Source organism: Apostichopus japonicus, chromosome 11 (genome assembly GCF_037975245.1).
Source record: "Apostichopus japonicus isolate 1M-3 chromosome 11, ASM3797524v1, whole genome shotgun sequence".
NCBI lineage: Eukaryota > Metazoa > Echinodermata > Holothuroidea > Aspidochirotida > Stichopodidae > Apostichopus > Apostichopus japonicus.
In genome coordinates, this window is record NC_092571.1 from 27,657,896 (window position 1) to 27,685,573 (window position 27,678).

Here is a 27,678-nt window from a genome sequence, read left to right on the forward strand (position 1 = left end):
AGGGTTCTTAAGATATCATGTTTACAAGCTGGGCATCACAAACACACACATACATAAGCCATCATGAATGCAAAGGTTAATGATCATCATCGAACCAAAAATAAACAAAATATCAGGTAAGTGGTTATGGAGCAAACTTATGATTAATGTGTGGTACAGGTTCATAAAATCAATATTTTATGCAGTGTGTCATGACTACAAAGTTACTGTTGTATGATTTGGTTTTGATTGATCATATAATGGGCTGATCTGGTTTCATTTGTAATATCTATCTTTCATTTGGCTTAAGTTGATCATACTTTGAAGAAGTATAAAGAAGAAAAAACAATATTATTTTTGATTTCAGAAAAAAAAACTCCATCCACTATGGGTAAGACCTTCTTAGGTGAGGCTGGATTGGTGGAAAAGAAAAGTCTTCTCAACTCTGATGATAGTCCCCATGAATTATGGGAGAAGTGTTACAGGCCCATCCAAAACTAAGATATGGTGGAGGCTTTGAATACCTGAAAGCTAATGCTCCCAACAAAGTGCTGGATGCTATATCATATCCAGTAGGGGGATTTTGTACACAGCAAATGAAGTCAATCTGCGGAAAGGCACGTATATATATGAAATTGAAACAGCTGTTCTGATTATCACCGTGTAACACTATTTTGCAGTACTTGAGACCAGAATCCAGACTGAGTATATCTTTGACTCGGTATTGAACACTGGGGATCCCTGCATGGACTCTGAATTAAGTCCAGATGAGTCCAGCCATGGTTGGATCATAAGGATAACGATATAATTGTTTCTGAAAAATCCACCTCAATTTTGAAACTTTTTGGTCTGAAAATTGAGATTTTTAGGTATTTTTGGCACGTGTAGGACGCGTGCACACTATAGTTCATTTGACGAAAAAGACACACCTGGCTGACTTGTAATGATAACCGCCCTTCTGATGTCCTACATGTTTAAAATTGGCGTTTAATTTAATTATTTTTTTCTCTTTTTTGGGGAGGGGCCAAGAGCAGGGTGGGGGGTCCGGACCCCTTCTGGATCCGCGCCTGTTTCATTAACATTATTATCAGTGCTCAAACATAATTTAAATTATCAAATGCATGTGAGTTAACATGTTTTCTGTAGCTATATATATAGCGGTTGAGCAGTAACTGAAGGTATGGCACTATATTCTTCAATAGATATTTGACTCACCACCTCCTAACAAATTCATATTACCACCTTTCTTCTTCCTCTTCCTAGATTGAACAAAGGAAAATTAAAATTACAAGACAGCAATTTCTGTACACAATATCATACATATAACATCCATAGGGTGATATAGGAAAGGAGCCTTATTAGTTTAATTGAGAATTAAATGTTTAAGGAAATTTTAGAAATAGAGTTAGAAAGCAGGCAATGACAAGGCAAAACCATTACTGATGCGGATTAAAAAGTGAAGTGTAAAGGTAAAGGGCTATTACGAAGGTCAGGAGACAAATAGGATAATTTTTCGGAGCAGTATATTGCTCAGAGTCTGAATGGTATTGATGTACTGATCAAAGAAGAGAATTGATATTAAACTATGAGGAAAGTGTAAGTAAGGACACTGTTACTGAAAGTGTTGTCCCAACCATGGGCGTCAGCAGGTTTCAGAAAGTGAGGGGGACACTATACTATCTAAGCGGAGCGCCACCATTGGTTGGCGCCTAGCGTACCAGAAAATTTTGGATACATAAGACCCCCTAGATCGCAGGAGACGGCCTTCCTGAGTCGTTTTTAGTTACATCAGAACCAGATCTGTGAGGAGAAATTTTGTCTCACAAAACTAAATTCCAACAGAAAGTACTGGTAGAAAGATGCCGTTCTGACACCAAGGGAGACGAATTACACAGCGTCCATCTCAAACGAAATATTGAAAAAGTGGCGCCGTCACCTCCGGGATGAGTGGAGTGGTATATATAATACATGCATGCAGGTGCGAGACGTCAGTTGTTATATGCCCAGGTACTTTAATAATAATAATCAGAAAAAGGCACCGCGCGCAGAGCGTGTGTAGCGCCTAGCCGGCACTCAACAATAAAGATCTACCATATCCGGCGAATACATGTACCCCATTCGTCCGTCCAGTCCAAGGGACTGGAGGTAGTGATATGAACATAGTAACTCATCACCATCTACCTGTATGGCTTACCTAATCCCTTGGAACCCATACAAACAACATGTGTGCAAGATTCAATACACTTTCGAATGGTCTCCCCCCCCCCCCCGAACGAATTAAATGGGCAGATTTAGGATATTGGGAGAATGGGAGATAAATGACGGTGCAAGTGATAGATAGCAGGGGCCCAGGGAGTCCAGATTTCTTGACCTTAAATAGAAAATCGCGCATATGCATGTGATTTTTTTTAATAACTGCTCTGAAAAGTGGGTGGGACAAATGATATGATATCCCCTCCACTTTTGAAAGTGGGGGGGACATGTCCCCCCCGTCCCCCACCTGTTGACGCCCATGGTCCCAACTGTTCAAAAGAAGAACATGTTAAAACAACAATATATGGTAGGACACTATGACTGAAGTAGTGTCACATAATGCAGTGAAGGAGTTAATATAACAATATGAAGACACTGCAAGTAGGTACACTAAGACTGACAATAATGCCTCAAATTTACAGAAGAAGAGCATGTTGAAACGACAATACATACAGGGACACTATGACTGACATTAGTGTCCGTAAATGTTCTGAAGATGCATACTGACTCAACCTGATGTAAGTCCATATAAAGTTAGAGTCATAAATATGTAAACTATTTGATGTATTGCCACTTCGCTTTATGTAAACTTGATCACTTAGCATCTGAACAATAGGATTAATGACTGAATGATAGCCATCAATATTTTTGATGCTCCTTTACAAATTTTTGTGATTTTAGTAAAATACCAGCATCACGTACAGTGCTGCATGACTATGCTATGTTCAGGACAATCCCGCCCAAGTAACAGTACACACTGGACTGCATATATACCATGATTTTATTGGTGTGTGACATCCAAACAGGATGAATTCAATTTGTGTTCATTTTACTTAACAGACACCAATGGCAGATGTGAATCATCTCCAAGAAAAGTGCTCGCTCTGCCACCATCTTTTTCCTCAAACAGAGTTATGGAATGATGCAAAATTGACAGGTAATTTTTCTCCAAATTTGCATTGCAAAATCATTTATTTGAAGGAGGAAAGAAATGTTTGGAAAAAAGAAAGAAGGAAAGGAAAATGTCTTTAAAAAAAATGAAAATGATGAATATTAATACATGTTTTTAGGATGACCATTTAGGGTCGATAATTTCAGTCTATTGGCTTAATATTTCTCTGAATATTTTGACTGCATCTGATGCATTGTTTGAATTCTACAGATAGTCTCCGACATAGTCAGGACTTTACCCATATTATTTATTATGCAACACCTAATTGTTTTCTGGTCATTTGATTGGTCAATTGATCGTTGATTGCATGCAAAATCCGCTCTATTCCACTCTATGAAATAGAACCATGGGTTATACTTATTTGGTAGCACTTTTTCAATGGTAAGAGAGCAGAGAAACCTGTCTGTTCAAAACAATCTGTTGCATGAGTGCATTTTACCCATCTTAATATAATATGTTGTATAAAACAAATAATGAATGGTTTCCATTCGTGCAATAGTGCAAATATTTCATTCGTTGAAAGATGTAATTTGTTCCATTCATCTCGGCTGTACCTCGTTGAATGGAACATTACATCTTTTAACTCATGAAATATGTGCACTATTGCACTCATAACCATTCATTATTTGTATATTAACAAACACTAAATGTGGAAGGTTTAAAAGTAGTTTTAACTGTTCTTATAACTACAAGTTCTGTTCTTCACCTTCATCCTCTTCATCAGCATCTATGTCTGTGTCGGCAACAACAGCTTTGTTATCTATGACATCCTTTGCAATGCCTACCTCAACAGCCAAATCTTTGCGAGTTTTGTGTTATTATTAAAATTGAGATACATAATTTCATATATAACTTCATCGTTTATGTTGCTTTCCATTGTCCTTTATTTTCTAATTTCAATTTATTTCCGAACAAAATTAATACATAAAGAACATGACAGTGTATGGTTAAAATATGAAGGCCATTAAGAAAACAGCAGGCTGTTATCTCAGCTAGTGACCAAGTAACCCAATATGACCAAAAAGATATAAAAACAAGTTCTATTCTTATCTCTTCTAGTTCCTCTTCATCAGCATCTATGTCTGTGTCGGCAACAACAGCTTTGTTGTCAATGTCATCCTTTGCAATGGCTATACCTCAACAGCCAAATCTTTGTGAGTTTTGTGTTATTTAATTGAGATACATCATTTTATACATATCTTCATCTTTTATCTTTCTTCTTAGTTTGCTTGCAGTTAGTTCATCATGACATTTTCTATTAACACCCTGGGTTCCACATGTTTTCCCTCTCTGGTGCAACATTGGAACAACCATCTTTTCAGAGTTATATACTAAACCTTGGAATAAAGATACTTCCCCTAAATTGTCTAGGTCTTGAAATCAATATATTTCTTTATTAATATCCTCTCTTTGACTGTAAAGCTTCAAATCATGTACATTTATATGGTTGCAAAACTGCAAGCATTGCAGAAAAATCTCAAGGAGGGAAACTTGTACTTCTTTTATGTTTGGCAAGTGGATGCAGTATGATAAGAAGAATATTCTTGTTTCTGAGGTCAAAGGTCATTTAAGGTCAGCAGAGTTAAAGCCTTAAAATCTTATACACAAGTTATCTCAATAAGGGTAGCTGCAATTTTTGACACATGGATGTACCATTTTTAGGAGATCAAGGTCATTTGAGGTCAAAGTCTGCAAATAGTGTAAAACACTTTATTTCAAGAATGGTAACTTTGATGAACCTCTGTGTAGCACATGTATGTCCCACTTTGACTAGATTTTTTTTTTCTTTTTTTTTTGGGGGGGGGCAGTCAAAAAGTTCATTTAAGGTCTACAGAGATAGCATTGCATAAACCTTGGTATGATCTGTGACTTAATTTCCTCATTAAACCACATTTTACTGTATGTGCATGGACAAATTATAAATAATTTAGTAATTGCGATACAAATATAGTAAACAGCATATTAAACGAAAAGTGATATCATCTGATTTTAAATTGTTTAAATAAAGTTTGTTAAAATCTGTGGGCGTATTAAGGGGCTGGGATGTTCGAGATTTATCATATGGCTAATTTAAATATCTTAAAATTGACAGTGGAGGAAACAAGATGCCAGGGCCATCCACATCTTCCTCAGTGATTTCTGCTGACAAGTAAGTATCATTAAATAAGTAGATGCAATAACTATTAAAGATTCCTTGTCCAGATATGAGTAAATGAAACAGCTAATGCACAGGATTTTAGTGTAAGATGTTTGACCACTAATTAATGGAGTCACCTAATGAATCATTAATGCACTTGTCTACATCAACGGTGCATGTCTAAAAGATGTTTGACTACTAATTAATGGAGTCACCTAATGAATCCTTACTGCACAGTTGGTCTACATGAACAGTGCATGTCTAAAAGATGTTTGACTACTTATTAATGAAGTCACCTAATGAATCCTTAATTCACAGTTGGTCTACAACAACAGTGCATGTCTAAAAGATGTTTGACTACTAATTAATGGAGTCACCTAATGAATCCTTAATTCACAGTTGGTCTACAACAACAGTGCATGTCTAAAAGATGGTCTACATCAACTACATAGACGATGGTCTACATCAACGATGCATGTCTAAATGATGTTTGACCACTAATTAATGGAGTCACCTAATTAATCCTGAATGCACTGGTCTACATGAACAGTGCATGTCTAAATGATGTTTGACCACTAATTAATGGAGTCACCTAATTAATCCTGAATGCACTGGTCTACATGAACAGTGCATGTCTAAAAGATGTTTGACCACTAATTAATGGAGTCACCTAATTAATCCTGAATGCACTGGTCTACATCAACAGTGCATGTGTAAAAGATGTTTGACCACTAATTAATGGAGTCACCTAATTAATCCTGAATGCACTGGTCTACATGAACAGTGCATGTCTAAAAGATGTTTGACCACTAATTAATGGAGTCACCTAATTAATCCTGAATGCACTGGTCTACATCAACAGTGCATGTGTAAAAGATGTTTGACCACTAATTAATTGAGTCACCTAATGAATCCTTAATGCACAGTTAGTCTACATCAACAGTGCATGTGTAAAAGATGTTTGACCACTAATTAATGGAGTCACCTAATTAATCCTGAATGCACTGGTCTACATGAACAGTGCATGTCTAAAAGATGTTTGACCACTAATTAATGGAGTCACCTAATTAATCCTGAATGCACTGGTCTACATCAACAGTGCATGTGTAAAAGATGTTTGACCACTAATTAATGGAGTCACCTAATGAATCCTTAATGCACAGTTTGTCTACATCAACGGTGCATGTCTAAAACATGTTTTACTACTGTTTAATTGAGACTCCTAATGAACCCTGCTTGCTTGACTACTTTTTGTGAAGGGTGGTGGCCTGCCAGTGCTCTGTGGCTTTATTTATGTTACCTTTGAGGATAGGGTATTGATTCGTTTCCAGTAACAATTATGGAAAGGTCAGTCCTTCACAGTACTCTGTGATGTTTAAATATGTCGCTTTTCAAAAGTGGTGTTCAGTCAGTTCATGAGTTAATAGCTATTCAATGAGTTGTTTTCTTGTTTTTGTCTGACCTCACGGTTGTTTTTCTGACCTCAGGGTTGTTTTCTCTGACCTCAAAGTTGTTTTCTCTGACTTCAATGTTGTTTTGTCATTCATCAATATAGACACAGATTATTCAACAAGGACTGTAATATCCTTTTTTGCAAATTTATATGTATTATATTTCATAAGGTTGAAAAGCAATGTTTTCCACTTTACAAGCACAGTTTTTTCTTGGTTTAAATGTAAAATGCCTTAATAATCAACCACCATTTCAACAGTACAGCTGGTACAGGTACATCTCCGAAATTCTCAAACGTAATTGCGCTTGGTCAAATCACTCTTAATATGAAGTATCAACTGAATTAGACAAGTTCAGCGACTGGTTCGCTGGCAACAAATTATCATTGAATATTGATAAAACAAACAATATAGTTTTTTAATACTTCTAAAAATTTTACATGGAATGCTGATATTACTATGGGTGGTAAACGACTACAACAAGTCAATTGTACTAGATTTTTAGGCGTATATATAGATCATGATGGTGTGACCACATTACAACTGTCTGTAAAAAGTTGCAAAAAACACCGGTGTTTTAGCTAAGCTTAAGCATTATCTACCACAACAGATTTTAAAGATTCTCTATCAGACATTAGTCCAGCCACATATGATGTATTGTTGTAACATATGGTCTGGTACTAGATATACCAATCTGAATCCCATTTGTATTACACAGAAGAGAGTAGTCCGCCATATAACATGCCAAACCACGGCACCACACCTCAGATGCAATATAGCACACTTCAACACCCACTCCATTTTGTAAATAATTTTGCATTTTCACTTGGCCTTAGATGCAATTTGGTGCTTCAAATGAGATTTTTTTTCTCATTCGGAAATGAAAAAGGGGTTTTCTGACTTGCAAAGCAGGGGGGGGGGGTAGGAATGATACTTCCGCCCACCATATTTTAACTGCCCCGGTTCCTACGCCCTTGCTAATTGTGGTGCAATACCTGCAAGTTTGTGTTTATTTTACTGGCCAGCTGCAAAGAACGCTCTTTCAAGAAAATGCGATTAATGAACAAATTTTATAAGTTATGATCTTTCTCCCATTTATATAATTAGGAATGAAGAGCATGTATAGTATGGTTGTTTATGTTTGCCTGTTGTATACTGAAAGTCCCATAGTGATTTATATTTTATCATTTTCTTAAGGATTTCACATTTTGAACAAAGGAACAAATGTAACAAAGGAATTATGAAAAACAATGAATGTAGATTGTTATAGTTTATTTCATATATTTTCTTGCTGAATAAACTGATTTTATACAACAATAGCCTCTCAAAACCTCCTTGCTTGTACCCCTCTCTTCCCCTTCCTACTAACACCATACATATATGGTTGGGATTCGGGATAAATAGTGGGATACTGAATGCAAAGATTATCAACTTATAACCAATCAGCTATGAGCCCAAAACCAGAAAAAGATCAACAAAGTGAACCAAACCTTATAAAACCACTCATCCTGCCACAACATGCAGCTACTTTAAATTCGTGGTTAAAAGCACTCCGCTAGTATAAGCTGTATCACCAACCTACTCCCCCCCCCCAACAAAATGCACCTACTGTAAATTCATGGTTAAAAGTACTCCCCTAGTATAAGCTGTATCACCCCTCCTCCCCTCTCCCCCCCCCCCTTAAATAATTCTGGTGATGCCAATTGGCTACATATTATTGCACAAATTTATTAAAATGCTCCATTTTCATTTCTAAATTATGATATAGACTAGTTTGGTAAATCAGTTTTGCTTGTATTTTCATTAAGTACCTTACAATAAGCATTGAATTCATTTTATTCATCAAATTAACTTTCACACGAATTTGATTTATTGCAAGAAATTTTACTCCACATCAGTTTACATGTTACTTCAACTCCCAGTACTGTACTTCATGTCATGTGACTGTATCTTTACAGCACACGGAGTCTCTGTACTTCATTCCAGAACATGTTCTAACCCTGAAGGTGTGCGTCAACCTTCAATGAACATTTTCTTGGTGGCTTTTAATAATTCCAAAAGTTTTCAAAGCTACATGCAGGTTTTGAATGAATTGTCCATAATTTATAACTGATACATAGCTGGTGTAAAACTATATTTTCTGGCATGGAAGCGGTTATGAATCAACCACTGCCTAATCATGCTACATGCTCTCCCTCCCAACCCCCCTCCCCCCATCTTCCTCCTTCCAACCCCCACCCTCCTCCATCTCACAGTTCCTGCTATATATTTAACAGCATGACAGGACTATGTGCATTCTCTGTGGAACTTTAACATTTACTGTATAACCAGAGAATAATTTCATACTAGTGTTAACAATTTTGCATACTATTTTTCAGCAAAAATTATTATTATTATTATTATTTATTATTAAATTGATGATAGGTAAAACAATCGGTATATACCCATTTAAATCGACACCTAGGCCTACCAGTTTAAATCGATGATATCTCGAATTAAATCGGTAGAAGTCAATTACCTTGGACTTATAGCAGTTTCTAGCAGCTCAACTTGATTCTACCATGGAGCTATATGTTTATAGCTCCATGATTCTGCCTATTTAAATGATTTAGCTCATTTACATATTCCGAATCCCATCTTCGGTGATGATTGACATGTGAAGATGCATCACACGCAGTCACCTGACAAGGCGCGCGAATAACTGAAAGTAAACACGAACACAGTGGAATGCGTGATTTAGCTTGAATACTGTAATTGTTAATCCCCTGGTATATATACAGCTGCATTATAACGTAACCGTACAGTAGGCCTCACTGCAGAACAATATCATCTTGTTTATGGTGTATAACTGCAGTAGGTAATTACATCTGTTTACGTACTGTAGGTCTATGTGTATTTGGGTATGTATCAGTCTTACACTATGCTCCGGATGTTTGACTAGACAAGCCCAGTTTGCATTGAGATAATTGCACGCATGGGCGTCAGCAGGTTTCAGAAAGTGAGGGGGACACTATACTATCTAAGCGGAGCGCCACCATTGGTTGGCGCCTAGCGTACCAGAAAATTTTGGATACATAAGACCCCCTAGATCGCAGGAGACGGCCTTCCTGAGTCGTTTTTAGTTACATCAGAACCAGATCTGTGAGGAGAAATTTTGTCTCACAAAACTAAATTCCAACAGAAAGTACTGGTAGAAAGATGCCGTTCTGACACCAAGGGAGACGAATTACACAGCGTCCATCTCAAACGAAATATTGAAAAAGTGGCGCCGTCACCTCCGGGATGAGTGGAGTGGTATATATAATACATGCATGCAGGTGCGAGACGTCAGTTGTTATATGCCCAGGTACTTTAATAATAATAATCAGAAAAAGGCACCGCGCGCAGAGCGTGTGTAGCGCCTAGCCGGCACTCAACAATAAAGATCTACCATATCCGGCGAATACATGTACCCCATTCGTCCGTCCAGTCCAAGGGACTGGAGGTAGTGATATGAACATAGTAACTCATCACCATCTACCTGTATGGCTTACCTAATCCCTTGGAACCCATACAAACAACATGTGTGCAAGATTCAATACACTTTCGAATGGTCTCCCCCCCCCCCCCGAACGAATTAAATGGGCAGATTTAGGATATTGGGAGAATGGGAGATAAATGACGGTGCAAGTGATAGATAGCAGGGGCCCAGGGAGTCCAGATTTCTTGACCTTAAATAGAAAATCGCGCATATGCATGTGATTTTTTTTAATAACTGCTCTGAAAAGTGGGTGGGACAAATGATATGATATCCCCTCCACTTTTGAAAGTGGGGGGGACATGTCCCCCCCGTCCCCCACCTGTTGACGCCCATGATTGCACGTCATTTACATATCAGTTTTTCAGCCTTATAATTACACCGAAATCTTTTTGCAAATAATTGTCTATAATTTTGGAACTATTTAATTATTCGCCCCTTGTCAGGTGACTTCACGTGATGTATGTTCACATGTCAATCATCACCGAAATCGGGATTCGGAATATGTTGATGAGCTAAATCGATGATATGTCGTTTAAATCGGTAAAAGTCAATTTAAACTGCTAGAGACTGGTATAAGTCCAAGGAAATTGACTTCTACCGATTTAATTCGACATATCATCGATTTAAGCAGTTAGATGTCGATTTAAATTGACATATACGGTACCGATTTATTTTACATATCAGCGATTTGAATTGGTATATGTCGATTTAAATCGGTATATGGCGATATAAACTGTCAATTTAAATCGGTAGACGTCAATTTAAGCTGTTAGAAACTGGTATAAGTCGAAGAAAATTGGTATAATTCGATTTAAATCGGTATACCCTGGTAGAAATACCAATAGAACCAAGTTAAAAATCAACTAGGTTCTACTAGGGCTTACTATGTTTAATTGGTTTTTAACTGTGTTTAACCAGTGGCGGCGAACCGGGGGGGCTTGGGGGGCAAATGCATGATAAGCCCCCCCCCCCAATATTTACCAATGCTCCGAAACGTGCATCTGCCCATTTTTCAATGCATACTTGTCGATCTGTCCGATGCACACGTATACTATATAGGTGTAATAATTTTAGTAATTGCCGGGGGACCCTCGGCCCGTCCCCTGGCTTTAGACCACATTGTCACCCCAACCGCGTCTTCACGCCCCGTGAAAAGTGGAAGCAGTGAATGTGAGTACCGGTAAGCGTAACACAACTTCGTCTTAGGCCAATGACTTGCCTCATTTCAGCCAGTTCTCCAACATCCCCTTACTTAGTGATGGAGCGTCCATATATACAGTCAGGGGCGGATGCCCCCCCCCCCCCTGACGGACTCAAATGGACTGCTGGCGCCCTTTTCAGCACTACTTTTTACTTATTCGCGATTATTGACTATTTTATTGCGCTCTCATATACCTATTGACATTTGTCATATTCTGTTGGTGTAATTTTCCGACAAAATGGAGACGACACCTATTTATTCACTGTTTATCTGCAAATTAGCCAGGCCCGGAAAGGGTCATTTCCTGCAATCTAGGGAGTATCTTTACTCAAAAAATTTCTGTACGCTCCGCGCCAACCTGTGGTGGCGCTCCTCTTAGATAGTGTCGAAAGCGCCTCTACAGACCATTCTTGCCCCCCCCCCTGACCAATACCCCTAGCTCCGCCACTGCCCTTACTACACTCAAAAACGTCTTTGCGAGTACACTACGAGTAATAGCTACTCTCTTAAAACATTATCGAATATACAAATTACAATGTTTTTACAGACTTTTACGTGCAATCTGAGAAATTGCAGGCTTGAGACCCATATTTTAGGGCTAGGTATTCGCAGCATAAAACACTCGGGAAGTGCCGTTTCCGGCCATCTGGGGGTTTGAAAAACCCAAAAATTTCTTGTACGCTCCGCTCCAACCGATGGTGGCGCTCCGCTTAGATGGTCTCCACACATTAGTCCCCCCAATAATTTTTCCGTTCCGCCGCGCCTGTGTGTAACTGTGTTTTACTGCGTTCCAACTGGACTATGCTGTGCACGAGCTAGGTTCAACTGTGTTTGTTCAGGCCCAACTGAATTTGAACTATGTTTGAATTGATCCAGCTGGGCTTCAACTAGGTTTCACTGGTTTTTGCACTAGCCCAACTGGGTTTGAACTATGTTGACTGGTGAACTTGCCTTGTTGGGGTTGAACTAGCTAGGTTTCATTGGTTTGGCACTGGCCCAACTGGGTTTGGGCTATGTTGGCTGGTGAACTGACCCAGCTGAGGTTTAACTAGGTTTCACTGCCTTGGACCAGTTGAGAATCCCAGTTGAACCCAGTAAAACATAATTGACCCAGTAAAACATAGTTGAAACCAGTTGGACCCAGTAAAACATAGTTGAACCAGTTGGGAATCCCAGTTCACCAATTTCAACCAAGTTCAAATTTGTGCCAATTTCCATATAGAAAATTCCTGTTGAACCCAGTTCAAAAGTTCAACTGGAATTTCCACCAGGGTATATGTCGATTCCCCACGAATGAGACTGATGGCCCGCCATAGGCTGTCACCCAAACTGTATCCTTCAACCAGGAAATACAGACTGCGAACGTCTGTGACGTCAAATGTACTTGTTAATTGTTAGCATAATTAAGTGATTACAATATGTTTTAATCAACCTAAGGCGCTACCGTCTTTTCTTTTTGTTTTCTTTAGAATTGGGGGGGGGGAGGGGGTAACAAAGGTAATTTAGCCACCTTTCTATAGATTCTTTTCCCACACCCTTTCGCAACGTTCCTATGAGTCATTAACAAACATTAAAATAATTCAAATAAAGTTCTCACGCAACCTGGACAATCACAAGAACTTAGATGGCGAGCTTTACTGTCATTTCAAAGAAAAACCTTCGGAATATCCCCAATCACGTTGCTCTTTCGCAAAGTATACTCGTCTAATGACGCACCAGTCATTAACAAAGAAAATCCATGCCAAATCTCGGAAGAACACAAAACCATTAGAGAGAAAATGTTTACACTGTCCTACCGCACAAATCAAACGACAAATTCTACATAATCAAGAACAGCCGGCCGGCATAATGCATGCAGTCTCACCAATATCCCCGCATCCTCACCACAGAACCAAGAACAAGGACAAACGGGAAACCCCGTCCAACCCCCACAATAACCGCCCACAAAAACAACACCCTATACCCATGCACGCATCACACGTCCCCCAATCAAAAGCGACACCATGAAGAGCTCAATTGAAAATTCGGGACAACAGCCTGCAATATTCTACCTTTTTTGGTAGTGTTTGCATTTTTTTTTATATAAGAGAGCTTCAAAACAAGGCTCTTGTAAAGACAAGAGAACAATGGGAACAAAGCAAACAATGGACGTAGTGTGTTGCATATCTCTGGCGCAAGATTGGAACTATATGCATTCACTGCCGAAACGCTCAAAATAGTTTGGGGATATCACACGAACACATATAAGCATGCATTGTCAGATACAGTATGTTTTGATGAGAGTGGTTGGACTCCGGGGGGGGGGGGGTGGGGGTTCACATGTGAGGCTACATAGCAAGCCTCTCCCGAAGATGCAACATTTCCAGACTTATCTTCTTTTCCTACCAAAGCAATATTTAAGCACAAATGCAATGTAGGAAAGAGGAATTACTCTAAAAAAAAGTTGTTTTAGCAGATTATTAGGTAGGTTGGAAGGGGGTCCCTTACACCTACACCCCTTGATTAATGCTATCATTATGTCCAATTTATGTCTATATTAAAACCAGCCGTTTTTAGAATCCATGCCACATGTAATTCATATGAAAATGTACACGCAAGTACGTATAAATCAGTCGATGGTGGTGGGGGAGGGGGGGATTCCGAAATTTCACCCCACCTTTGAAATCCTGCGTAAGCCACTGCCGTGTCAATAAAACTATACCGTACTTGACGGGGGTTGTGTGTTAGTCAGAGTGTAGGCCTATTCAGACAAAAGGCTGGTCAGTGTATAAACATAATGTAAAATGCTTACTTAGCACCGGACGTTTGTTGCTATCAGAAGTTAAAGTGAATCCGTGTATAGGCTCGGATCAAGAGGGTTGGGAATGTAATTCCGCTTCCCTGCTTTCCAACCCAGCACACACATACACACACACACACACACAAGTAAAAACAGTTACTAGCACCTTCTTGGGCTTAGACGTATAATTTAAGACCTATAGTTTATACTCTAAATATGCCCACGAAGGCACCATTTCACGTCATTTCCCAACACCCTACATTGGAGTCCCCTTCAGTGACGTCATGGCCATATCCGCATCTTTTTGAAACCATACAGGTGATTCGACCCTGTCGAGATTAATAAACTATATACCTACCATACATGACAATACTTGCATCTAGTATTGAAAAATTTATTATGTATGTATATGTGATCTTCCCGCAAGCAGGAACTCGCGAAAGAAGCCATGGAGGCTTGTAGACTCGCAAGCTGACCGAAGCCAATCTCTCGGCACACATCCATTTAACGTCCATGTCAGGAAGTTGTTATTGAACAACACCCTTGCCAGACGACACACATTGCTGTCGGCGGGGAATCGAACCGGGCATCTCATGACTGGGAGACGCCGGCGGCGAATTTTTTTTCCTGAACCTTTCGGGCAGTGTACGTGGAGTTTAGCCAATCAGAGCGAGGCTGTGTTGATGACGTACTACTCAGTAAAGATGGTCAGTCGGGTAAATGCGTCGCTTCAATAACATAAGGTGGAAAACGAAAGACCGCGAGTTCGAGCCCCCGTGTGGATTTTTCCCCACTTTTTCTCATGTCCAAGCAAGGGCGTAGGAACCGGGGGGGCTGGGGGGCGCCAGCCCCCCAGTGAAAAATGTGGAGGGGCGGAAGTATCATTCCGCCCCCCCGCTTCGCAAGTCAGAAAACCCCTTTTTCATTTCCAAATGAGAAAAAAATCTCATTTGGAGCACCAAATTGCATCTAAGGCCAGGTGAAAATGCAAAATTATATACAAAATGGAGTGGGTGGGTTGAAGTGTGCTATATTGCACCAAATTGCATCTGAGGCCACCTGGAAATGCAAAAAAAGTCCAAAGGGGAGGGGACACCCCCTCCCCTTAGACCCCTCCCCCAGGCCGGCCATCCGTCTTCAGCCCCCCCCCCCACTCAAAAGTACCTTCCTACGCCACTGTGTCCAAGTAGTTATGTCTAAGTATTATATCAGGAATTGAAAATCGATATTATAAGTTATGTCATGGTTTTAGTGCATGGTCATCTTATATATGAAATTCCGAAGATAGTGTGGCGAAAATATATATAGTTTCTTTTGTTTATTTTCCTTCTAGATCTTATTAGAGAGACATCGGTCTCAGCCCCAAAATGTGGTACATCCGTTTTAGGAAAGTTTATCCTAATTTAAAGGCAGATGACTGGCTAGAATAAAAGACAAGGGAAACAGATATTCATTCTGGAACAATTAAAAAGAGAGGATTTATTGCATAAAAAAACAAGGGCAGTACTTGCACTCTTATTTACATTATTCGCTCATCAGTTTACAACAAATATTTGGCAGTTTTCACAATAAACCGTTCATTACTGGACCTCGTCTCTCACAAGGAGGTGCTATAGGAAAAGTTATTTGATTGCAATCGGACCTCCGTTAGGTGTCCAATTTTTATTAGTAATAGCTACCGTGGCCTCTAGTCTAGCTAGATCATAAAATTTCCTAATGCTGTAGGCCTACTGTCACTGTGTACAAATATTGCTGTGTAGATGTGTGTAAACTGTACGTAACATACTACTGTACCAGTACTACAGTACTGAGTACAGTGTCATGTCAATCTGAAGACATTGTAAATTTGCACAACAGACAGCGATCATACATCGCCGTTTTTCAACAAAGAAACCGATGCAAACGTCACGTAAGTTGTGCACAATGATTCAGTATAATGTTATTATTGCAAGGCCTTTATACCTTAATACTTTCTGCTGTTGTACAACAATTATGTTGACTTATCGAAATGTGATTTTCCCACTTCAACATTTGGTACGCACGCCGCCATCTTAACTGTAGTACGTCATCAACACAGCCTCGCTCTGATTGGCTAAACTCACGTACACTGCCCGAAAGGTTCAGGAAAAAGAAATTCGCACGCCGGCGTTAACCAGTAGGCTATACACTCCGCCATTATGGTTTTCATCTCATAAATATTCATGTATCTGGAGCAACCATGCAATGATCAGATTCATCCAATCAAATGAGGTTATCGGACTTTGTAATGGTGTTATTTATATGTGGTCACGTCACTTTTAATAATTTAAAAAAAAAACGAACATGTATAGGCCTGTATACGTATATTGATATAAAAGAAAGCAACACTCTCATTTAACACAGACAGACACACTTAGTCAACTAGGAAAGAATTAGTAGGAAAAAAGATATTACAAATCCACAGGCCTTCCCAACAAAGAAGTGGTGCAGGTAGATGTTACGAATACGACTGAGTGTGTGATAGTGTCGACAGGCTTCTCGTACCGCTGAATGTGGGAGACTCTAATCGAATCGGGATCATAAAACAATCGACTTGGTAAGAAACTTGTCATTTATTAAATCATATAGTAATACAGACATCGAATACATATTTATTTGACATTTTCATGAATACTTCGCCCGTTACTGTATGTTGCGTACTGTCATATTATATTTTTAAGAACTTGTTAAGTTTTGCTGTCAAGAGGTTTCCACCTTGAGTTGCTGAAAAAAGTTTTGAAAATATAAATGAAATAGATGAAATTAAACAGATTGGAAAGTAAAATATAATTGAAATTAGGGTCAGAGCAGAAAAGGGTAAACAAAGAAAGAACAGGAAATCGTTCTTTAAGGTTACCCCAAGAAGTTGTTAACCGGGTTGGACGGGCCGGTTTAGAATATGCTACCCTAGATCGACAATAAGATCAATAGTTTGATATCAATGTTGGGGTCAACGATGAATGAGAGAAAGTTGTCCATTTTTTTGTTCTTATTCCGACAACGTTCGACCGAGGTCTTTTCCGCTCGAGGAGCTAGCTGCCGGTGGGTTTCTAAAAGTTTCCTGGTGGATAATCCTGGGAGCATTTCAGACATTTTATTAATATCAATAGTTTATCCTGTAAACTGGAACAGTTATGGAAACATTACTTATAGCTTTTCAATTGTCATAAACTGATCAAAATCAGCTGACCCTGTTTTGTCAATAAATAACTTTGAAATACTGCTGTCATTCCAGCGACCTATGGTGTTGTAATGTCATCCAAGGGCGTTCTCTCGTTTATATGGAGTTGCAATTAGAATATGATTGGGTTAAGGTATAATTAGATTTGATAAAACAATGGATTAACATTAAGACCTGCACCGAGGACCGAGGAGCCGATGTCGTCATATCTAAACCTTTAATTAAAGGAGCATTTCAGACTTTTAGCATATTGCTAAGATGAATATCTTGAAACGTGAATAGATATAGAAACTCTTAATTTGTCTTTTCCCCTCTTCAACTATAAGATCATTATCAAGACTAAAATCCTGCCGTATAGTTAGCATCTATAGTGTGTCGTTTTTTCCCCGTTTAGTTTTAGTTTAGAGACCCAATGATCAGGAAGCCTTACAGGCGGTAGCATAATTGAGACCCTATACCCGTGTTAGATCGTGGATGAACACCGGCTTATTTCAAGCCTCCTACTTTCGATAAGTGTTCATAGGATAACGAGGTAGGGGTGTGAATTCGCTCCCCTCCCTGCTCCAGGGACCGCAATTTAACGTCCCCATCCCACGGACGAGTGTGTATACCCTAGCATCTGGCCACTTTCTCAAATACTGAGGTACGCAAAGGCACCTCATTTCGACATTACTGTAGTGCAGCCATGACGAACAAAGTTGTTTCGAAACCAAGTGAAGAACAGAAACAAACCCTTTTTCCCAAGTTCACAAACCAGAAATACCAAATCCACGGAAGACTCCGCACATCACCACTGCACTGCAGCGACTTTTGAATCTAACTCGTGTGTGTATAATATTTTCCGGCAGATTTCCAATTATACCGTCTGATTAACGTATTAACCATGGTCAATTTATGCGTAAAATCCTGATACATAATTTCAATATCTGATTTCTACCATATAGATCCCCAAAGTGACGACGAATGAATCAGAGCACGTATGTTTAATTGACGTCATTGTAAACATTACGTATTAACATAATGGATGACAATACGGCTGATCACGTGGGCATATCAAGTCAGGTTTGCAAGGAACGCCAATCTACTTGGTCCAGAGAATTTCCATCTATCAACAAAGGAACGTTTTCTATTAGTTGTGTCAGAGATACACCTTTCAATGTCGTGATAAGAGGTGTAGACTCGTCGGGGAAATTTGTGACGGGTTATTGGATCGCATTAGCGATTCGCCGTAATTGTGCCAGCTTTCTCGTGAACGTTAATGGCAAAATCCAAAGGGTTGCCAAGGTAACTGAACAAACGCAGACCAAAGCCATCGGGTACGAGGCAGGAAGACGCATAACTTATTGGTTAAGTTTTGATCGAGATAATAAGTTACTTAAGTTCGGTAAAGGTTACCGTATGAAAGAAACAACTCTGCTAAAGGCAGATTTCAAGAAAGTTGCTGCTACAAACGATGTTTTCAATCACATGTTTTTTAGCAGCGACAACCGCAAATGGATTGATCAGTACGACTCGGCCAACTTTACAACCAATCTGGAAAGACGGTCTCTAGACTACGGAACAGCTGAAGTGACATTTGATTCAGAACCTGTTACCACAAATCGTTCGCCCATTGTTCGTGACAGCGAACTCGCAAATATGTTTGATATCGAAAGAGGATGTTTTACCTTCTCGTCTGATCTTCCGTTGCCATGTCAGACACTGTACAATAATGTGAAAGCCAGTCACATGACCATTCACTCGGCGGGGTCGCCCTCCGAGAAGAACAACCTTATCGATGCGATACGTCGCAGTATCGAATCGGATGAGGGCGTCCTCCATCGAAAATTGTTGGAGAAACAAGAAAAAAGCAGAGGAGTATTCAACGAAATGTATCTGAGAGTCACCTTAGGTCAAAACTTTGGTAATTCCCCAGGTATTCCTTACGTGTTGGAAATATGGCCAAAGGGGCACGGGAGTCCAATTCATAGCCACGGTAATGCATATGGCGTCATACGGGTGTTACATGGTGGCATAAGAGTCCATATCTACAACAACGACGCAATGGATAGAAACCAACAACCCCTGACCTCTTTTGATGCGGTTAAGGGTGATATCACGTGGTTGTCACCCAAATGGTTCCAGACACATAGGCTATGGAACGACACGGACGACTTTTGTGCGACATTACAGTGTTATAAATACGGCGAGGAGGATGACACCCATTGTCCATACTTTGAGTATGTATCTAAAACAAACGAAATTGGCCAGTTTATGCCCAATTCAGATTTTTCGTTCCTAGAGATGTATCAGTTGGTAATGGCCGAGTACCAAGTCAAAACCAAAGAGAATAATAAAAAGAAACATGAATGCACAGTTATGTAAACTTTACGGGAGTTGTACGGGGTGGGGGATTGGGTTAATGGGTGGGGAGAGTTAATAAATGGAACTATGACGTTTGCTTTCATTGTCACTTCGAAAGTGTATTTTCTACTTATGTACTACTCTCCCAATGCACACTGAGGATAATATGCAGTTAGAACTCAACGGTTGCTGTCCTTGCAAGTACTACCCGATAGAACGTTGAAGAGCGCCCTCGAATTTCGTGGATTGTAAAATATCGCCGTCATGTTTTGATACGTGACTGTGCAGGTACCGCCATTGACATTCACACTAAATTCGTCACTTTCCAAGGCCGATAGAGCATAGAAAGATTACCAACTGTCATGTCCTACCACCCTCCAGATCTTTAGACTATCAGTAGTTATTTAATCCTCTTCAACATCCAAGCATAAAAAAGAATGGTGATGACTCACAAAATGCCCAAAAAATCAACACAGTAGGGCACTTGGGGGCTATATTCCGACAATGGTTAACCTCTCACGCGGACGTGCACTACTCTAATTGTCAGTGGCGTAGGAAGGTACTTTTGAGTGGGGGGGGGGGGGGGCTGAAGACTGATGGCCGGCCTGGGGGAGGGGTGTCCCCTCCCCTTTGGATTTTTTGCATTTCCAGGTGGCCTCAGATGCAATTTGGTGCAATATAGCACACTTCAACACCCACTCCATTTTGTAAATAATTTTGCATTTTCACTTGGCCTTAGATGTAATTTGGTGCTCCAAATGAGATTTTTTTCTCATTTGGAAATGAAAAAGGGGTTTTCTGACTTGCGAAGCGGGGGGCGGAATGATACTTCCGCCCCACCATATTTTTCACTGGTGGGGGGGGGCTGGCATCCCCCGGTCCCTACGCCCTTGCTAATTGTGGTGCAATACCTGCATGTTTGTGTTTATTTTAGTGGCCAGCTGCAAAGAACGCCATTTCAAGAAAATGCGATTAATGAACAAATTTTATAAGATATGATCTTTCTCCCATTTTATATAATTGGGAATGAAGTACATGTATAGTATGGTTGTTTATGTTTGCCTGTTGTATACTGAAAGTCCCATAGTGATTTATATTTTATCATTTTCTTAAGGATTTCACATTTTGAACAAAAGAACAAATGTAACAAAGGAATTATGAAAAACAATGAATGTAGATTGTTATTTTTTTTATTTCATAGATTTTCTTGCTGAATAAACTGATTTTATACAACAATAGCCTCTCAAAATCTCCTTGCTTGTACCCCTCTCTTCCCCTTCCTACTAACGCCATACATATATGGTTGGAAGACGGGATAAATATCGGGATACTGAATGCAAAGATTATCAACTTATAAACCAATCAGCTATGAGCCCAAACCAGAAAAAGATCAATGAAGTGACAAAAATCTTGTAAAACCACTCATCCTGCCACAAAATGCACCTACTATAAATTCATGGTTAAAAGTACTCCGCTAGTATAAGCTGTATCACCACCTCCCCCCCCCCCCTCCACCTCGCGAAATGCACCTACTATAAATCCATGATTAAAAGTACTCCGCTAGTTTAAGCTGCTGTATCAACCCCTCCCCCTCCCAACAAAATGCACCTACTGTAAATTCATGGTTAAAAGCACTCCCCTAGTATAAGCTGTATCACCCACTCCTCTCCCCCCCCCCTAAATAATTCTGGTGATGCCAATGGGCTACATATTATTGCACAAATTTATTAAAATGCTCCATTTTCTAAATTATGATATAGACTAGTTTGGTAAATCAGTTTTGCTTGTATTTTCATTAAGTACCTTACAATAAGCATTGAATTCATTTTATTCATCAAATTAACTTTCACACGAATTTGATTTATTGCAAGAAATTTTACTCCACATCAGTTCACATGTTACTTCAACTCCCAGTACTTCATGTCATGTGACTGTATCTTTACAGCACACAGAGTCTCTGTACTTCATTCCAGAACACGTTCTAACCCTGAAGGTGGGCGTCAACCTTCAATGAAAAATTTCCTTGGTGGCTTTTAATAATTCCAAAAGTTTTCAAAGCTACATGCAGGTTTTGAATGAATTGTCCATAATTTATAACTGATACATAGCTGGTGTAAACCTATATGTTCTGGCATGGAAGCGGTTATGAATCAACCACTGCCTAATCCCGCTACATGCTCTCCCTCCCAACCCCCCTCCCCCCATCTTCCTCCTTCCAACCCCCACCCTCCTCCATCTCACAGTTCCATCTCTCAGTTCTATCAACCTCCAATCATCCATCTGCAGCTCCTTGCCACCTCAATAGATTTCAGAATCTAAGGCAGCCTCATCAGTCAACGTACTCTCCAGCTCGGAGTTTTGAGATGACGTCTGACAACATTTTGTTACACATGGCAGCGTACGGGTTCATCAAGACCACCTGACTGCGAGCAAATTCTCCTCCCAGAGCCGCTGCTCGCTTAAAGTCATTTAAAGCCTGGTCGTCCTGGCCTTCCAGCCGGTAGATCATCCCTCGTTGGGTGAAGGCTTGACAAGCTGGCTTACCTTGACCATTACTCAGCATTATGGCCATGTTTAGATCTTCTAGAGCACCTGAATAGAAAGAAAGAGAGGAAGAAAAACAGTTCAGACAAGAGAGAAAATATAGACATTTGGTAAGACCTTGCATTGTTAGATATATACTTGAGCAAAGAGAGTATTCAAACTGAATTCATCCATCAATACATGTTTTCTGTCTTACTATGATTATGAAATTATAGAGTAAATCCAGTCAAATGGGAAGGATTTTATAACAAGACTCTCAAGTTTAATTACAACCATACACAACTAAGACTTCTTTTTTTCTTTCCTACTTTTTTTACTGTGCAACAGATTTTCGTTTTGTTGGGTTGATATGCACGTCTTTGAAGACCACAGTAAGCATATACTTTTATAGTTAGCTCTTAGCTTAACGTACAAACATAGAGTTACAGACAAGGTTTACACTTGGATAATAACACAGGACTTACTGTATACAACGTGTCTTTAAAGCCAGACAGTATTAGCCAAGGATTTAATAAGAACTCTTTAAAGTTGCTAGAAGTTTTCAAAATTACTTTTCTAACAGTTCTCATTCTTCTACCTTTATCAGACATTCAGAACTGTGTGGTTTTCTACAGTATGTTTAGAGTCACCTATAAATCTGAGCTCCTATCATATTTTGGGGGCAACTCTGATCACCTTGAAGATTACTGAGGCGTTTTAGTCTCAGGCAATTAATAGTTCTTTTCGATAAGTTTTTCAAGTTTCAGAGGACTCTAATCCAGCAAACAGAGGAAGTGAGAGAACATATTTTTTGAAGTGAATATATATTCATCTCACAAGCAAATATAGTGTTTGAATTCTCCCTTCTTACTTGAAAATTCTTTTTTATCTATTTGTGATTGATCTTAGTCTGGAACTATTACTTGTGGAAATAATTTTGATCTTTTAGTACACAAAATACTGGAAAAAAAAATGTCTTTGAAATCTAGAAAGTTTCTGTTCATGCTACATTACATTGGCTGAAGATGTTGTACAGCACAGAAAAAAGTTCCGCTTGAAACTGGAAAATATTTTAGAAAGCACTCTGCACAGTTTTGATGTTTCATTCCATCATATGCCACACTTTTTTTTGTGGTCCATATATTTTACCGATAATGGTTCCCTTTAACTTTACATTGCACTGTACATTAAAGGACAAAGGTCATTAATCTGAGTCAATAATCCGAATCAATCTGAATCAATGATACAAGTGTGCAGTACTGCAAAAGATATAGATAAACTGGTGTAATGATAAAGAGGATTGTTTATGGTGTAATAAAGAGGATTGTTTATCAAATCTAGGTAGAATGTTATCAGATAATAGGTACATTGCAGGGATGGCAACAAAGATAGCATGGTTAAATTTAAGATAACCATCTCTTACTGTATGCATGTATGAACCATTGGCCTCAGACTGTACATATGGGTGCATGTGACTTTACAGTATAACTTTGAAACACTACTGCTATATAGTAACAGCATGACAGGACTATGTGGATTCACTGCGGAACTTTAACACTTACTGTATAACCAGAGAATCATTTCATACTAGTGTTTACATTTTTGCATACTATTTTTCATAAATTTCAATTTTCGTAAAATACTGAAAATGTACACTATGGGTTTGTGAGCAAATATTGCATCTTTGGATTCTTTAGCAATTCTGTCTTATTTGCAAAGTAATTTTAAGATGCAATCTTTAATAAATAACTCCCTGGTTGTGACAATCACTACAGTATAAGTTATAATAGACTTGGATTTTAGGTGGTCTATGTATGTTGGCTGAATTTCTGTTCAGATGAACAAATTTCTTCTTGATGTTGATGAGGGTGAAGGTACATATGGTCACTAAAAGACCTTTCAGTTACTGTATACCATTTGTACAATAATTTGTTATCAAGGGCGGCGGAAGCACTTTTATTCTGGGAGGGCACCGACATCAAAGGGCACTTTGCAGAAATTCGATTGGACTGATGCAGCCTTATATTTATTACCCTTTATAACTCTTATTGTATTTTCTTATTTGTGTATACACATCACTCTATCAACACACCCCCCCTCAAGGAAAATATGCATACTAGCACTGCAATAACCAATGTGCAAATTGGGAAACTAGGAACAAGTTTTCTTTTGAGACAAAATGAGGTGAAATCACGCTAGTTTGTAATGTAGGAATCTTCCAAATTAGAGTTTATTTCTTTTTAACATCTTAACAATTTTTTTCCATTCGAAATAGCTTTGAGTTTGACTCACAGAAATTCATTAAAAGTCAGGGGCGTAGCCAGGATTTGCAAAGTTGTGTGCACGACTATCTGAGCGGAGCGCCACCATCGGTTGGTGCGGAGCGTACTAGAAAATTTTTGGTTTTACGAACCCCTCAGATGGCCGGAAACGGCCCTTCCCGAGTGTTCATTCTGGTTCCCTGGCCTCTTGCTAACTTGAGACACCTCAATTTTTATGTAGAAAAAGGGCACATTTTTAACCTGAGGAAAAGTGGGGGGGCACGTGCCCCCTGTGCCCCCCGGTTCCGCCGCCCTTGTTTGTTATGCTACTGCAAAACCCACCATGCTGCTCAGACAAACCATAAAAGATCCAGTCCAGGTTGCTTACAAAGTTAACAAACAGGGGTTGGCTTGGAAAGTCAGAAAGGAGAATTATTGTACATTATGAAATTATGATTGTACAAGCAATTCACTCCCAAGAAATTTAAAAAGTAGATCTACAGTAGATAGATCCAAAATCCTTGCATCACTTTAAAATGTCACTGAAACACCACACTCAAACTTCTCCAGTCAACAACACGAACATTATTCTCCTTATGTAGCTACAATATTCCTGCCTCCATAAGTGTGTGTATGTGTGTAATTGTGTACAGTATCTATGTTTAATGTATATATATATGTCTACGAGTTAAATGTATATGTGCGTTAGTAGTGATATTTATATCAATGTAAATTTGTGTATGTCAAGAAAGTCAGAATTGGCATGTATTTAGGCTTAACTTGTTCCACAATCAATTTTTTTTTTTGGGGGGGGAGGGTTAGGGGTGAGGTTGGGGAGGAATCAGACTAGAAAAGCTGATAAATGCTTATTCTGGTTCCTCTACCATCACATCTGTTTTGTATATTCCTACATCAGCGTCAGTCTGAGCAATCGATCCACACCATGTCTTATCTATGCACGTTTGTAAAATTATAGTAATTGAAACTTTGACTTCTTTTTTTAGTATACATGTTGTGAAATGGTAGAAATGAATATAAACTTTACAAACTAAATTGTTGTCTTCAAAATCTGTCAATATTGAGCAATTATGGACAATATGGCAGCATGCATCTAACTATTTACAGTACTTATTAAAGGCATTGAAGACTTGCCCCAAACCGCGTGCCACGCTCTGAAAAAGTTAACTTTCCATTGCTTGCAAGTGAAGTTTTTTTCTTGTCGCTAAAAAATGCAGACAGTAATGAAACCTGATACCTTGTTATCTTTAGATGGACCTGAGATGTCCATCGCTGTATCATGTGTACACTGTGTTGTGGGTATTGACCGTACAGTAGCTGTATGTATTGACTGTACACTAGTGTCTAATTACCGACAGTAGCAAGCTGTGTGTGTATTTTCTGGGATCGATGGTGGTGTCTATGCTTCTGTTACACCTCATTCGAAACTAGGTCAGATTACCGGCATGAGACGTTTCTTTGTGCGCGAGTCTTCATACCCTTTAATGTCAAAATGTCCTTACCGGGTACATCCCCTTTTAGTCTCAGTAACTGTGCCCTGTTGTTGTAGCAGGACGATCTGTCTGGGGCCATCTGGACGGCCTGGTTGAACAGTTCTAACGCCCCTGCAAAATCTGAAGCTTCAGCTTTGTGCACTCCTTCCAATTCCAGAGCTTTTGCTTGTTTAACATTCTCGCTTTCTACTTCTAAAAAGGTAAAAATTTAAGGAAATTTTAAGGAACTAAAGAAAAAAATATGCCATTATGATTCCTCTCTGCAAGAAAATGTGAAATTGCCATAACTAAAGCCTTTATATATAATCTATTTTGCTTATAGTGCAAAAATACTTTTAATCAAACAAATAACATGGACATTTATGGAAGTATATACATACTAAAACAGTCACCAGTTACAACTTATTAGATTTAATGGAATCAGTACTATTTTGCATTCTGGGTTATAAAACATGAGACATTTTGTAGACACACAACATGGTATCACTTGCAAAACATATACATTTGCAATGGTAAAGCCATTGTAAATATCAACCAACTTGAATACATACACTATACAATGCTACATTTGTGGTCAAATTATGTCTCAAATTATGTCTCAGAGTGCACAATTTGATGTCTAATGTTAAAATGTATTTCTTAGCCTGGGGGAGGAGGCTCCTGAGTCCATGAGCGAGTACAGCTACTACGGGGTCACATCACCCTTATAATATTAAGAAAATCCTGGATCAGCCATTGTCTGGTGCTGGTCCTACTCCGAGGAACAACACAAGCACTGTAACTTAGTACTTTGCTAACCTAACGTAATGACAGTACAGTAGCCTAATGTGAGTATATATACTGAAAATATATTGAGAGTGAATTATAATTAAAAAGAAGCTCTCACCAATATTAGTAATTTCCTCATCGTCATCTTCTGGTGGAACATCACTTCCCACTGGCAAAAGAGGATTGAAAATAGCATTCAAGACAGCCTTGTCTCTTTTGCTAGACATGTTTTTTTTCGTGTCAGCCAATGTTGTGTATAACCATAGATCGTGAACGTAGAAGATAAAACCTCTTCTATCCACATGGAAGTGAGCCCTCACAAGGTGGATACGGTAAACGTTTAGTTACAACGTATTATTAAGGAAAATGATAATAAGTATTTCAAATAAATATGTGAACTTGGGCAAACTAGTTTTTTTTCACATTTATTTACACGATTTCAGAGGAAATTAACGTATGAGTGTGTGTGTGGGGGGGAGGGGGGGTAAAAGGAGTGTGTCTCTTCAAGGCGGTTCAACGGTGAACGATTGTTTACAGATACTGCAGTTGTCATGGTAAATGAGTTGGAAATATGGGTTTTTATCAGTGGCGTAGGAAGGTACTTTTGAGTGGGGGGTTGAAGACTGATGGCCGACCTGGGGGAGGGGTCTAAGGAAGAAATTTTTTTGCATTTCCAGGTGGCCTCCGATGCGATTTGGTGCAATATAGCACACTTCAACACCCACTCCATTTTGTAAACTTAATTTTGTATTTTCACCTGGCCTTAGATGCAATTTGGTGCTCCAAATGAGGTTTTTTTTC

At 39.1% G+C, this 27,678-nt stretch overlaps 2 protein-coding genes across 2 annotated transcripts; one reads left to right on the forward strand and one right to left on the reverse strand.

Annotated features, from left to right (window-relative positions):
- Window positions 1-16,643: 16,643 nt before the first annotated feature.
- LOC139975542 (uncharacterized) lies at window positions 16,644-20,960 on the forward strand. The gene is made up of 2 exons (XM_071983550.1): window positions 16,644-16,847; window positions 18,416-20,960. Exon 2 carries the CDS (start codon window positions 18,492-18,494, stop codon window positions 19,833-19,835), a length of 1,344 nt encoding a protein of 447 aa, XP_071839651.1. The 5' UTR covers window positions 16,644-16,847; window positions 18,416-18,491; the 3' UTR covers window positions 19,836-20,960.
- A 28-nt stretch (window positions 20,961-20,988) lies between these two features.
- Window positions 20,989-27,155, reverse strand: LOC139975554 (tetratricopeptide repeat protein 36-like). Its single transcript, XM_071983572.1, has 4 exons — window positions 26,996-27,155; window positions 26,119-26,301; window positions 21,344-22,406; window positions 20,989-21,257 (listed from the first exon to the last, which is right to left on the reverse strand). The coding sequence occupies exons 1-3, from the start codon at window positions 27,102-27,104 to the stop codon at window positions 22,144-22,146; spliced, it is 555 nt and encodes a 184-aa protein (XP_071839673.1). The 5' UTR covers window positions 27,105-27,155; the 3' UTR covers window positions 20,989-21,257; window positions 21,344-22,143.
- Window positions 27,156-27,678: the final 523 nt, after the last annotated feature.